At 35.0% G+C, this 14266-nt stretch overlaps 2 protein-coding genes across 13 annotated transcripts; both read right to left on the bottom strand.

The window, feature by feature from the left end:
* Nucleotides 1-37: 37 nt before the first annotated feature.
* On the bottom strand, nucleotides 38-4543 carry LOC111809841. Of its 4 annotated transcripts, none has more exons than XM_023696277.1 (7): nucleotides 4387-4543; nucleotides 4111-4271; nucleotides 3114-3385; nucleotides 1924-2160; nucleotides 1553-1770; nucleotides 839-1066; nucleotides 38-309 (listed from the first exon to the last, which is right to left on the bottom strand). In XM_023696277.1, the coding sequence occupies exons 1-7, from the start codon at nucleotides 4509-4511 to the stop codon at nucleotides 219-221; spliced, it is 1332 nt and encodes a 443-aa protein (XP_023552045.1). In that variant the 5' UTR covers nucleotides 4512-4543; the 3' UTR covers nucleotides 38-218. The 4 variants fall into 4 exon arrangements, with proteins under 4 accessions (XP_023552045.1, XP_023552048.1, XP_023552047.1 ...); XM_023696280.1 differs by having other exon boundaries at nucleotides 4111-4306; nucleotides 4387-4478; XM_023696279.1 differs by lacking the exon at nucleotides 38-309 and adding an exon at nucleotides 347-461.
* A 1154-nt stretch (nucleotides 4544-5697) lies between these two features.
* Nucleotides 5698-13921, bottom strand: LOC111810327 (mechanosensitive ion channel protein 2, chloroplastic-like). Of its 9 annotated transcripts, none has more exons than XM_023697026.1 (14): nucleotides 13804-13920; nucleotides 11966-12119; nucleotides 11792-11851; nucleotides 11422-11585; nucleotides 9394-9517; nucleotides 9188-9282; nucleotides 8960-9073; nucleotides 8694-8754; nucleotides 8034-8183; nucleotides 7838-7948; nucleotides 7498-7665; nucleotides 7291-7404; nucleotides 6999-7055; nucleotides 5698-6838 (listed from the first exon to the last, which is right to left on the bottom strand). In XM_023697026.1, the coding sequence occupies exons 2-14, from the start codon at nucleotides 12041-12043 to the stop codon at nucleotides 5918-5920; spliced, it is 2217 nt and encodes a 738-aa protein (XP_023552794.1). In that variant the 5' UTR covers nucleotides 12044-12119; nucleotides 13804-13920; the 3' UTR covers nucleotides 5698-5917. The 9 variants fall into 9 exon arrangements, with proteins under 9 accessions (XP_023552794.1, XP_023552796.1, XP_023552798.1 ...); XM_023697028.1 differs by having other exon boundaries at nucleotides 11966-12062; XM_023697030.1 differs by lacking the exon at nucleotides 13804-13920 and adding an exon at nucleotides 13626-13796.
* Between the last annotated feature and the right edge of the window lie 345 nt (nucleotides 13922-14266).

Below are 14266 nucleotides of genomic sequence, written 5' to 3'. Positions count from 1 at the left end.
CGTTCGGTTATTGTTCGTTCTAAGAAGACGGGCAAAGTGACCGAGAAATCACTAGCTCGAAAACTATATACAAACTACAAAATTAAGTGCATTGCGGCCATAGCTAGATAATATACTTAAGAAGACAAGCATATAGTCACAATAGTCTCCCTAGTTGACATTCTCTCATTCATTGATGCAACCTATAAACAGATCATTTCTAAGGTCATCCTTTTTCATCAAGTACTCCAGCAACTCTTTATTGTGTGGGTAATCTCAGCTACGACTTCTTCTACAGCTCTATCTTCCTTCATCACATTGATTGGAGATCTGCATACCCCAGGATGCCAACGCTTCATATTACGAACAGACTAACATTGCTAACTCTTTTCGCTAATTTCTCAACCGAACTCAATATCAACTGTAGGTCTAGAACCCTGTGAGTTTTACTTTTATCTCACTTATTTCATCTTCGAGATTCTCTGTGTAGTAACAATTAGTAAGTTCAAACACATGGTGATTCTATACCTCTTTACAAGAACGCTATTCTGTTTCTTGTTCATTATAGAGAAAACTCGAGTTCCTCTAAGGTCTAATGAAAGCCCTCCCTGAAGAAATGATCATCAACACACAATTTCCAGACCAGCCAACAGCTATCAAATTTTTCGAACTACTTTAGAAATCATCACAATTTTTTTTTGTTTTTTTTTTTTTTTTTTGTTTTATAAAGTAAACCTGAAAATCATTAAAGAACAACTTAATTCAGTGGTGTATTCAGAATGGTTTGGGTTAATTATTAATTTTACAGGAACTAACCTACACTAATGGCAATCTAGATAGTAAACCAAACTACTTGTACCTTTCGTGCGAAAGACTCTCTACCTCGAAACTACCATGGTGGGAGGCAGAATACTTTCTATTATCTTCTTCCATTTGAAGGTTGTTCAGCATCTTTTTTGCATAAACAGTGAAAATAATAATAGTGACGATCGCGATGATGAAGGAGATGACGTTATACACAATCTCTACAGTCGTCAGCCGATGTTTTCCATATTGAACATCTGCTAGTGTCCTCATTAGCCTACCACTGCATATAAGTAAAGCTGATATGTTTAGCAGACGTTAACGAGCGCAAAGAAGTTTAGGGAAAGGAAATATCAGATTATGCAAAACAAGGTTACATCCACACAAGCATTATGGCAGTATGAATTGATAATAGATAAACGTTAACATTGTTTACAGTTATCGTTTTCTTGAATAATCGGAACGTCCCATCTAGAGATAGCTTACATTACCAGCTAAAGAACTCCGGTTATAGCAATATCTATGAATTAACCATAAAATGCACCCCATCATTATCGTTATCTCGATAGAGATTCTTCCTGTTTCATATGAATGATCTAAGAAAATTAAGACATGTTCTAGTTTCATATGAAGTGACAGAAACACAATTCCTGAAAGTATTCTTGTAAATCTAAAAAAAATGGCCTATTGTCTATATATTCATGCACACCAGCATATTAACTTTTCTTTTCGATTATTAGTAAGTCGTTCGAGGGACTAAGAAAGAAACCTGTAAATGTAAATGAAAGCCTCTGGTATCATTCCTGCAACTGACCCGCACAAATAGGGCCAAAATCTCATACTTGTTACCACAATTGCATAATTGAAAATAGTGTAGGGAAATGGTGAAACCCTGAAGAGTGCAACAACTTGAAACTGACGAAACCAGCTCCCTTCCCCAGCAAGCCTGAGTACTTCTGCTTTTCGAGGCCATCTCATTAACCATAGCTGCACAATAATGAATATACAGAGATCAGAGAACCAAATGAAAGATTGTAAAGTATAGGTCCAGTTATCAGAGAACCAAATGAAAGATTGTAAAGTATAGGTCCAGTTATCCGCCACGATAATTTGAAAAAAAAAAACTGATAGAGGTCTTACATGAATGCGGTCACGGAAAATTAATCCAATTAAATATGGCAGGACCATCCCAATAGTTGTTCCAACCATTATTATAACAAACCCAAGGCCATAGCCAAAAATCATCCCAGCCAACCACATTGAAGGGCCAGAGGGAATAAAAAATACGGGAAAGGATGCCAGAGAAGCAACAAGCATTAGTGCAAGCATAGGTCGACGAAAGGCAGTAGCTTCCCACTTCATGATTGGGATGATGACCTGAAATGAACTCAGGGAGCAAAAATAGAGGTCAAATAAATCATAGGAAGTACAGACGTTGGAGATAGAGAGATTCGATAGAACACTTTTAAAGCAAAACACACTAAAAATACCATAAAAAGGTCATGTGTATTCTAATTGACAAATGAACAATATTATTCGGTACGTTTATTCATAATTCACAATAAGATACCACTCGGCTCATCACTGCTTCTCTGCATCAAATTTTTTGCCTTATCACATAATTTTGGTCATGCATTTGCAATCAGAATAGTTTAAGCTCTAGAGACCACTGTAGAACAAGTACTGAAGTTCTCCCAATAATACAGACAATAATCAAGATGATGTCCCATTTCAAAGTATATTAATTTTGTGCCTACAAACAATACTAAAAGAACACAAACCACAAAATCCTCTCTAGCAATGCACTATATGCAGATTTTACTACACTCTTGGTTACTTTTTTATTAAAATTAAACTGATTCTGTATCAACATTTATGCAGTAGCAGATTCCTTTATAGAAAGGAAAGATTTTGTAGACCAAAGAAACATGTAAGGGAGGGGGGAAAACCTCATCCTCCCACTCTCCAAACTTGCATTCTCTAAGATGCTTTGATGCTTTACAGCTGATGCAAACATTTACTAATTACTTTCTTTTTCCAGTAAGAATGCCATCACGAACCAACATTAAGATTTTCAGATACGAATATTATAAAGAAATTTAACAGAAACGAAAAAAAAGTTGCAGATATGATTATTCCACATTCAAACTCATTATTAAATCGAAGTTAGTTGCATAAGTTTGCAAGCATATCTGTACTATGAGCAGTAGAAATGAATAAAAAATAAAAAGTTCTCAAAATAAATAACAGGGACAGGTTAAATTTTCTACAGTTCAGCTGAAAAATAGCTTATAAACAGAAAAAATGGTGATGTAATTAATGGGAATTACCTTCTCGAAAAGAAATGGCACTCCCCACTTGAAGAAAACAAGAAGAAATACAATACTAACAATGCACCATAGTGAAATTTTGATCCACCGCTTCAAGGGTGATTTGCTTTTCAGTTTATCTTGAGGCTGTAGAATCTCTGATTCCAAAGGACCTGCTTCATTAGCTATGACTAGCCTTGCATATTCATTGTTCTCACATGCTTCATGCCTGCTATTTTCATTTTTACCGAGTTCTTCAATTGATTTGTGCATGTTGATCGACAACCTCGAGTCTATTATTTGTAAAGACAGAGCATAAGCAGCAATTAACAAAATCATAATTCAGGGTATATAAGCATCTCACGAGATTCAACATGTCAGTTAACCCATCTATGAAGTGATGACTTCCATCCAAATTTTTTCCCTAACATCTCATCCTAGCCTATAATCTTACGTACAAATAGCAGCGTTTCAATACTGATCCACAAAGAATATTGTCCATAATATGGTAAACAAACATGATAGAATTTGAAGATATTATTTCGTAATGTAAATTTCATTTTGCTTCAAACAAAGGTAATCTAGGAAGAATGAAAGTGGTCACTGGAATGTTTAAACTGAACAGGAAGAATCAAATTCCCAAGCATGCATGTTACCAAATCAACGTCCCTCGATAGAGCTACAAAAAAGTAATAGACGAACATAGCCATGGATGGAGCAACCCAAAGGGTCCACAACAAATGACGCGGCAGAGTAATCATAATTTTTCGAGTCGAAGAAAGGCGAAATAGGATGATTATACAAGCGAAAAACATCTAAAATTGAGACGAGCATCATCGATCAGAAAACAAAAGAAATCAAAAGAACAACGAAAATCAAGACACAGAAGGGGGCAAAAGGGAATCGCAAGCAAAAGACGAAAAACTAGGGTTTCCGGATATGATCGAGAAATACATAACCAAAAGCCTCGAAAACAAAGAAATTAAAAGATGATAAGCAACAAATTACATATACCCACCAGTTTTGGAAGAGTTAAAAGAATCAAAGGGAGGATTGAGATGACGGTGAAGCGATCGGGCAGAGGCTTGGTCGGACCTCCCTCGAAAATACCCCCGACCCACCAGCACCGCCGGGAAAAGAAAGCAACGGTAAGGAGACGGAACACGGTGGCGATTGGGCCTGCGATTGCTTAGCTTACAAGAATGTCTTCCGGTCTAGAAAGAAAAGGGGAATTGAAAGAGGATGTATATAAAATTGAATATCCATTGTTGGATTGCAAGCGAGAATGGATTACCGATCAATGCTGTGCGTAGTTCCATGGAAGATTCTCCATAAAAATGCCTTTTCCCACCTTTTTCGTACAAAATGATTTGCCCCCACTCTTTCTCTCTCAAGGCCAACGTTCCCTTCTCTCCACATTTTGGTGCCTTTTTTTTTTCGAACCAACAAAATTAGCGGCTTCCCAGCTACTTGGAGAGTGTTCCCAATTAATAATATAATCATCGTTGCAATTTATTTTATGGATAAAATTACAAACATTCTTTCTTACTTCGATCACATCCATATCTTTTTTTTTATAAAGAATTAATTCAATTATAATTTTTTTTTTAATTGAATTAATTTGAATGGTACAAGTCATTAATGATATGAACTGAAAGACATCAATCATATAATATACTTAATATAATATACTTCAACGAAGATGTGAAGAAAATGTTGTCAAAATTATCAAAAGATGTTGCAATTCGTGCCGGAATGAAGTTTGATTGTTATAAATTTTGGGTGGATTACAATTTAGAGTTAATTGTATTTCATTAATGTATTTTAGGTTACAGTTATGTAATGGTTAATTATGGTCATAAAGTAAGAAGGTTAGAACTCGCCTATAATAGTTTCATTTTGAGACTATATAAAGCCATGTATGTTGTATTTGTAAGTAGACTTGTAAAATATAGTAAAAGAAGCATTTGTGCTTTTTTAGCCAATGACTAAGTTTCTTTTGCAATTCTATGTAGTTTAGGTTGCATGTAGAATCATTCAAGCTAGACATGATCAATCTTGCTTGTGGAGTGATTCGAATCTCAAACAATGTTCTTGCAGTTTAGGTTGCATGTAGAATCATTCAAGCTAGACATGATCAATCTTGTTTGTGGAGTAATTCGAATCTCAAACAATGTTCTTGCCTTGAGATATTTGTTCTTGCCTTGAGATATTCGATCAACAACAACAAGGTAATCCGAATCTTACTCTTCGTGATTCCTCACGTATCACATTTATTCAAATTTTTTAATAAAAATAAATTTTACTTATTTTCAAATTTTTAATTAAAATTTGCAATCGATTTTAATATCTATTTTTAAAAATTTGATTTAAAATAATTAAAAATTATTTTTAAGAGTGATTTAAATAAAAATAGTATGTATAATTTTAAAACTAACCGTGGATATTGTATCAATTTAGCTTTATAATTAAATTAATAAAAATATCCATAAATGACAATAATTTAAAAATTAGAATACCAAATTTGAGGAAATTATATAATTATATAATTATATAATCCACACTTATTTGTAGATCAGGTTTTATATACAGAAAGAAAGCTCTATATCAAGAAAACTCATCAATGGCCTCTGCTCCGGGAAGTAATCACCTTGTTCTTGTTTCAGAATTCACTGATGAAAGAGTCAAAATTACACAAATGTACATTCCTGCTCTACACTAATTCCATTGACAGTACTCGAGAAGATGCAGGCTTCACGGGGCGGGGCCTCACCCCGAACTTCTCGGTCATAAAAGTTGTTTACGCAAGAATCAAACTAGTCTCATTATTCAATAGAAGATGTGGTAGGAGGAGACTGCCGTTTCGTTTCCTTGTCGGGAGTTGTTGCTCCAGTCGCCCCGTTCCCATTCAGGGATGCAGCAGCCAAATCTTTTGCTCCCAACGTCGTTTGAGGGGAAGATGGCGTGTCGTCGTCGATAGGAAGTGTTCTCTTAGAGCCATCCAAAGCAACGCCGAGGATTATATTCTCTTCTACGCCGGGCTTTGTTGTTGATGGATTCGTCGTCTGATCGCCTTCTATCCTTGGCTGTGAAGCTGATGAAGTAGTTCCTTCTGGTTTCTTGACATCTTCCTGAAAGGAAACAGAAGAATGGATAGGCTTGTAGTTCTGCTTGTTGTTACTCCCTGAGCTATTTTTGGATTTCTTGGAGGAGCCAGAATCTTGCATTGAATTATCAGTATCTGATGTAGTTGTTTTGGCATCAGACGATGGCATATCAGCGATACCATTCGTACTCGACACAGACCTTGATGATGATTTATGTTTCGATTCACTGCTTGGTTTATCTTCAGAGGTCGACATCGGAACTTTGGAATGTATTTTTGTATCGGAGTCTCGTCCTTCTCCAGTCTTTACTTCCGTCTTTCTTTCGGATGGTGTTGTCTCTTTAGATGCCTTGTTGTCACCCGACGACCGTGCAATGGGCTTACTGTTTTGTTCTCCAGTTGTTGTGCGTGATGTCCTACCATGGCTTTGCTTTCTATCATCTCCGTAAATTTTGTAGGGGGGTTCAATCATCAGCATGCGGCGATTCAAAGTCGCACCACCATGACCAAATATTGAATCAGAAAATGGAATGCTTTCCAAGTCTGAATCACTATGCATCTTCTGCACTGTGCGGATTGGTGTCGCAAGTCGAGCTCGGTGATGTCTAATGACTCTAAGAAGATCCAAAAATATAGCTTCCTGATTCATCAGATCACAAGTTAATCGAAAACAAACGATACAGAACTCCAATGTATTCAGACAAACTCCAAACCAATAATATGGATCAATGGAATTGCTGAAACTTCTTTTGGAAGAATGAAAAGTATATAGAAAAAAAGAACAGAAAAGTTCAATTTACCTTCACACAAAGGTATTCTTCAAAATGTGAAGTCTTGACAAAGCAAGATATCAAAATCTAGCAAAAATAGGACAAAAATCAATTAGGATTTACGACGAACGAGGATTTAAACGAACAAGGATTTACGGCGTTTTCTAAAAAATGATGCATAATCCTATCGGTTTGTCTCGACAACCATCACAAAACCTATAACTATAATGTTATAGGTTATTTAAATTATTTAAACATTGAGGAAAAAATTGAAAATTTCAGAAAGAAAAATAGTATTCAAGCTATAATGTCTAATACTGACCAAAAGGGCCTGATTTTCAGGATTCACGTTTTCCAAGAAAACTCTTCTATGCAATCTCTGTTGTTCAACTTGAGGGTTCTTTGCCAAGACTTTCCGCATGTCTGCGACAATATTCTGCAGAGAGATAAACATACGATCACCATACAACATGCGCCCATATGTACATACATACATTCATATAAAAAGATCATAATAAAATGTTCTCACATTGATTTTACTGACATCCAAATGGCTGATGGCTAGGTGGGTTTTAATCCGCCAGTGAGTTTTTTGACTGAGATTTCTCACGACATTCATGGTAAACTTATGGTTTGGTATGTGAACTGCTTCACGATCTTCACCTCTAATGATCGTTGGCGACCACCAGCCTACATGCTGCAGTTGATTGAAATGGAAGTAATGTCTAACGTGTTCGTATAAGACATGTTTCTAACTATACGTTAAAACTTCTAAATTAAGACATTGGTGTACGTTGATGACTAGAGTTTGCCAAATTACTGGTTTGATATGAACATTTTAAGGTACATGTTCAATAGAAACATCAAACCTCAACAGTTCCAGAAACTTCATAGCCCTCGATCCTCGTTTGGATCCACTCATTTACAACGAAAGGACGGGTTGCATGAATCATTACACTTGAGAGAAAGTTGGTGAAAATCTAGGAACAGCGAGAGCAAATCTAAAATTAGTTAAAATAAACTTCAAGGAAACAGAAAACACAAACCATAATAATTGAAAGGCACCTCGCGGCCAGCTAATGTCAGCAACACAGTCCCAAGACCTCCAGCTGTAAGCCATTTTTGGGTTGAAAAGCCTAACAGCTCCATGAACAACGAGAGAGCAGCAACCCATACTGCAGAGTACACAGCTTTCCAAGCAAATTGAAAGCCCATCTGCACATAAGCATAGAACTTATATCACATTTCCATGGTTTAAAAAAAAAAGCATGAAACATGAATTCCTGGGAGAATTGCATCATAAAGAATACAGAAACCCATATACTATGACATTAACGCGAAGTTTATCTGAAAAGCACTAGCTCTATATATTGTGTGTACTTGAAGTTTGTAATTTCAGGAATGCAAAGCTATTTGAACAATTTCTTTCTGATATTGAGATAAATAAGATAATGGATGCCACTCAAATTGTCTTCAAAGTAAAAGTAAGCAATATAGTCATGTATCAGCTATAGCTTGTGCTGAATTGCATCGTACAAGAAACGTGGAAAAGATAATCAAATGGTGCCTTGCTTCAAGTATAATGTCACATACCATACAACTCAGAGCTTACAACAAAGTCATCATAAAATGATCTACACATGAAACGTTCATTAACCATCAGAAACCTAATAACATGATATCTATTAAGCATAGACTAAAAATGTGATGTTACAATGTACATACATTTCTCGCATCACTGGATTCACTAGTCTCTGAGAAGAATTTCTGTGCTTGTTGAATCATGCTACACAATCAACCAAAAAAAAGAAAAGGAAAGCAAGTGTTAATAAAATTGAATTTAAAGTATTTTAACATTCATAACAAAAGGCCTCATGTAAGGGTAACATATCCTTGCTGGCTAGATTATCTTTTTCATAGCTATGGTAGATTTCTTTACTATAGAGGTAAACTCATTGAGCACTATAAACGACGAGATCTCATATACTCACCTAGATAAGCAATACGCAAAGGCCAGTACAGTGGACAATGACCTAACAAAATTCAACACCCGTTGCTTCACAACTTGGCTAGACTCTGTAGGTAAAACTACTGGATCTAAAGCTCTGCAAAAGCAAGATCAGGAATATTAAACTAAATTAGCGAGAAAAATATCTCTGAAAGTACAACTGAGAAGAATAGTCCACGCCTCAACATATAAAATAATATATATCACGGACCTGCAAATAAGTGTTGCTCCAGTCCATAGCAATAATGGTTGAAGATACAAGGTCATGACTTTATATGTCTGGCTTTTCTTCCAGTTACTATCACTCTGCAGGAAAATTATCAGACAATGTGGAAACAGAAGAATACAATTAAAGAGAAAAAAAAATGAGAAAACAATGCCAATGCGACATAAGAGACAAAAGTTAAGTCAACATACATGGAGTAGGCTTCTTGTATAACGCAAAAATGGTCCAATACCCCATACAGAAAATATCATAATACTAACTGCAGGAACCATCTTAACCACTGGAGGAGGACAACCACCTAATACATTACAAAACCTGCGTTATGTGATCAAATGTGAAAAACCAGTAGAGCTCAAATTCTATCAATTTCAATCTTCAAGCTCATGTAGAAACTAAAATGAATGATATAAGAGATGGATATTTTGCCACAATGGAAATATTATTAATTACTCAAAGATGAAAAATGTATTTAAATTAATTTCAAGAGTCTACAAGGCAAATGCCAGAGTGAACATCTCACTTAAGATTAAACTAAATATATACTGTTATAGCTTTATATGTTTGTGTCACTCTTCAATTTTGTCCCTAGCCTTTCCAAAATTCTAGTTTCATCCACCATAAGATAAGGTTTTTTATCACGTCATTACTGACTCACTAAACCTTAAAATCTACTAAAGAAGTCATAATTGAACATTAAAATATATTTTATTAACCAAGTTGAAATGAAACTGCCCTATGCTTTAATTTTATTGATTGAACTCCCCCACATACAAAGAGAAAAAAAATTATCCACTTCACATAACACAACCCACAACATTTTACTGGAGCCATTCTTTTAACGTGTACTACACGAAAGAACTGAGTGATAAAACTTAATATATAAAGAATAGCATTCAAACTTTTTTTAGAAGATTGAAGTAACAAATAGAAAACAGCACAACATTCAGGGACAAAATATATATTTAGCTTTAAGATTACATGCCCACAAATATCGCTAACTAAATTGAAATAAATACCTTATATTAGTAAAAAAAAATGGCAATTTGTCAATCAACACCAGTAGAACAGTGATAATGAATGTACCATTAAAATTATGGTTACGCCATGAAAAACTAAAGTGCTCAATCATCTTAATTTGATTAGTAGAAAAATATGAGGTTAAACTACAAATTTTCTCCCTAAATTAATGGCTACTTTCTATTTGAGTTTTCATGATAGCACACAAGTTCCTAGTTTTTAATCAAATCACCATATTAGTCCTGGCCATCAAATGTGCATGCGATGTTTCAACAAAGATATGATGCCTCACTAGTTGCTTAATTTGCAACACTATTAGTGTGGTTGGCTAACTATGCGTTAAAATTTACCTCTAGAAGGAAAATATAGTTCATAGCACAAGGTCCAAGATAAACCTCAAATTGAGGCCACATAATGGGGTTGCATATTAAAAACCGTCAAATATAGATTCAAGAATTTGCATGCCCCTAATAACCACGAGATACAAATTTGAAATATTTTTGCAATTTCCCTCTCATAAATCCAATAACGCAAAATTGCTAGCCATGGCGGCCTCCTCGAATCATCTCTTTTTAGTGTGATGGTAGAGATGTGTGAAAAACCAAAAAGCCAAGAACGAGAGAATAAAATTTGCCAGGCATTTGAAGCCCAAAGGAATAGCGGTTTGCTGGAGATAGTGTGGGCATTATTCAAAGGAAGGATGATGTAAAGAATATTTTCACAGATGCTAGACTCAAACAAGTATTTTTTAGAAATGCCGCTGATCCAAAATCCCCAATTTTAATATTTTCTCAAAGCTCTAATATTGTCCTTAGTTCAACTTGTCTCAAGATTAGAGGTAAATTGTAATACATTTATCCAACATCACCCGTGTAAGCAATTATGTATCCATCTAAAGTTCTAATGAAATTTTCCTTCATATTATAGCCATTAACCAACATAGATTTTTCATAACAGGGCCAAATGAAACGCAAACCAACATTTGGGAACAAAATAATAAACTGACGTAAACTGCATCCAGATGGGTTGATTTTTTTATAATGAATGTGGTAGCTTTGATTTTAATAGTGGATGGGCGTGAAAACAGGGATAAAGATAATATACTTATTCTCCCTATGACACTAAGAACAATCTTACATAAGTCAAAGCTGGGAAAACTTTTGAGGCATTGAATATTGTGACATGAACCAGACAAAACTCACCTTGTCAACGCCACTATAGCAGCCTTCATCCCAGGGGGATCCAGTGGTTGGTTTGTCATCAATGACGAATGGCACCTGAATGCATTGTATCTAGAAGGCACAACGTAACTAGGTGGGTATTTCAAGCTAAATAAATGACTGCTCCAAGTGTTCTTCTGCTGAAACTGCAATAAGAAATATTCTCAAATATTTACTCTTAAAGGCAAGAATTTCTATATGCAATCAGTGCATCAAGTATACACACCCAAATACACATTGATATCATCCAATCCCATTTTGATATAAGGGAAGCATTCTTGATGACCTCCAAGGACAAAAGGTTTTTATGTTCTGATTTTAAAAATTAAACTGAAGTGTTTAAAGAACTTACTAAAAGAGACGATGGACTGGCTACATTCAGTAACCGTATGTTATTGCTATGAGAGGTAAACTGAAAAGAACAATTAAATTTTGGATAAGAACAAAAAGAGACAATGAAACACATATATTTACCTGAGACTAATAAATATTTATAGTCTTGAGGCAGGGGAGAAGGTCTCTGTACCTTAAGATTTTCTTCGAGCAAATGGTTTTTCCACGGTCCCAGATGATAGGACAGTTGCAAAGAACCAACAAGAACCATTGCTAAGACTAACAAAATGCTGGGAGGATGAAAAGTGAACAATGAGACTTCTACACAGCACAATGACGACTGAAAACTGCACCAAATCATGCTTAATTGATACATGAATCACGAAAGCAATATAAATGGTGTAGAACCTACTTCTATTAATTGATAGTCAAGAATCTAAATTATGTACCACACCTTGGTTCTCTAACTTGCATCAGCAAACTATATCCAAATTGATTAAAAGAAGAAACACAATAAAGTGAAACAGGAGTTCATAATCCACATATGCTCGTTAATTGGGCAATGAACATCGACTTCTAACAGTATACGTGCACGCATGCACACACAGAGTTGTACGCTATCAAATTATTTTGTCACATACATCGAACAAGTAGAGGATGCTGGTTTTAAATATTTTCAGGAAAACAAGAAAATAGAAAAACATTTCACATTGCGTGGTCCTGCCAAGTTGCCAACTCATCAGGGTAAAAGAGGTCATATTTGTGACCTCAGTTTTATCGTCCTTTGAGTGATCGTGAGTCTTGGGAGGTAGTGGGACTTCTTTCCAGCATCTTCAATCATAGGGTTTTTTTTTTAGTGGGAGGGATGTTCAGGTTTGGGTTCCAAATCAATCAGAAGGATTCCCATGTCAATCTTTTTCCTCATTCTTTGTTTCCTTTCTCCCCGTCAGAGGCCTCAGTTCTTTTTTTTCTTTTTCTTTTTTCTCTCTTTGGAAGGTCGAAGTCCCTAAAAAAAGTGAGGTTAATTGCTTAGCAAGTCTTACATGGGAGAGTAAACACCCAGGTTTGCAACTAGCAATTTTCTTCCTTAGTTTTGCGTCTGCAGTGACGTGTCATTTGTCGTCGACAAGAGGAGGATCTCAATCATCTTTTTTGAGATTGCAGCTTGCTTATACCCTGAGGAGTTAGATTTTTAAGGTGTTTGGGATTGATTTGGCATGTAATAGATTTTTAAGTTTGTTTATACCCTGTTGCTCTATGTTGGAGGACATTATGATAAACTTTCCATCTCGTGATCAAGGAAGAGCCTTGTGGCAGAATTGTTCTCGTGGAGAGTGGCTTCAGAGAAATAGTATAATTTTCAGAAGGATGGAGACACAATGAAGTTTAATGCGTCTTTTGGGGAAAAATGGTCGTTTTGTAATTCTCAGCTTCAGTTCATTCCTTTGGATTGAAATTCATTTTCGGGCTTTTTTATAGCATTCCTCAATGAAGACTCGGTTTCTCACCAAAGAGAGAAAAAAAATTAGCCCGTACAAAGCGCCAACCGAAGTACGAAACTTAATGTATCCTCGATTTAAGCATCATGATAATAAAAAAGAAAAAAGTGAATTAATAAACAAAAGCAATAACTCAACCAAAAACCAAAACATTTTTTCTCCAAACCCTAACATTCAGATCAAGACACAATCGCGGATTAGAATTCTACGAACAGTATCTTCTGAATANAAAAAAAAAAAAAAAAAAAAAAAAAAAAAAAAAAAAAAAAAAAAAAAAAAAAAAAAAAAAAAAAAAGTCAAACGGTAGAACAAAGGAAACATAATTTCAAGCGTTTGAGCAGAATCCAAACATACAGATTATAACCTGCAATAGATCTCAAATTGAGTAATCGACGAACATCTAAAAACTCGCGATGATAACGAGGACGGTGGTGGAATAAGAAAACAAACGCAAAAAGAAAGAACAAGAGAAGAACGCCAAAGTTAGGATTGGCAGAACAGGAAATTCAGGATTGAAGGATTAAGATGTTACCTAGGGAAATGGAATCAAATTTTGTTGATGCCCAAAGCTGTAGAGCTTCCAATCGAGGCGCCGTCTCTGTTTCTTCTGTTCTTTTAGACGTTCATGCGTAGGTGGGAAGAAAAGAAAGGAAAAGAAAAAGAATGGGACCCACTTTTCAAAATGGATTTTGGGCTGCTAAATTCTATTTATATATAGATATATATATATTAATAATTTCTTCCATTTTAAATGTCTAAATTTTTTATATTAATAAATTTTTAAAAATAAATAGTAAATATTTTGTTTCAAAAATATATTTGAGTTTTTCAAAAAAAAAAAAATTATTAATAATACCTTTTTAACTTTTTATAAAAAAAAAAATTCAATAATACGTTTATATAACGTTTCAAAAATACATTAAAAAATAGAAAGAAATGATATTGAATGATCTGTATTGAAGAAATGTTTTTCATCTTGAACTCGATCGTATATT

The sequence above is a fragment of the Cucurbita pepo genome, chromosome LG14, assembly GCF_002806865.2.
Source record: "Cucurbita pepo subsp. pepo cultivar mu-cu-16 chromosome LG14, ASM280686v2, whole genome shotgun sequence".
NCBI lineage: Eukaryota > Viridiplantae > Streptophyta > Magnoliopsida > Cucurbitales > Cucurbitaceae > Cucurbita > Cucurbita pepo.
Note: the sequence above shows the minus strand (reverse complement) of the source record. Positions and strands in the feature narration are given on the sequence as shown.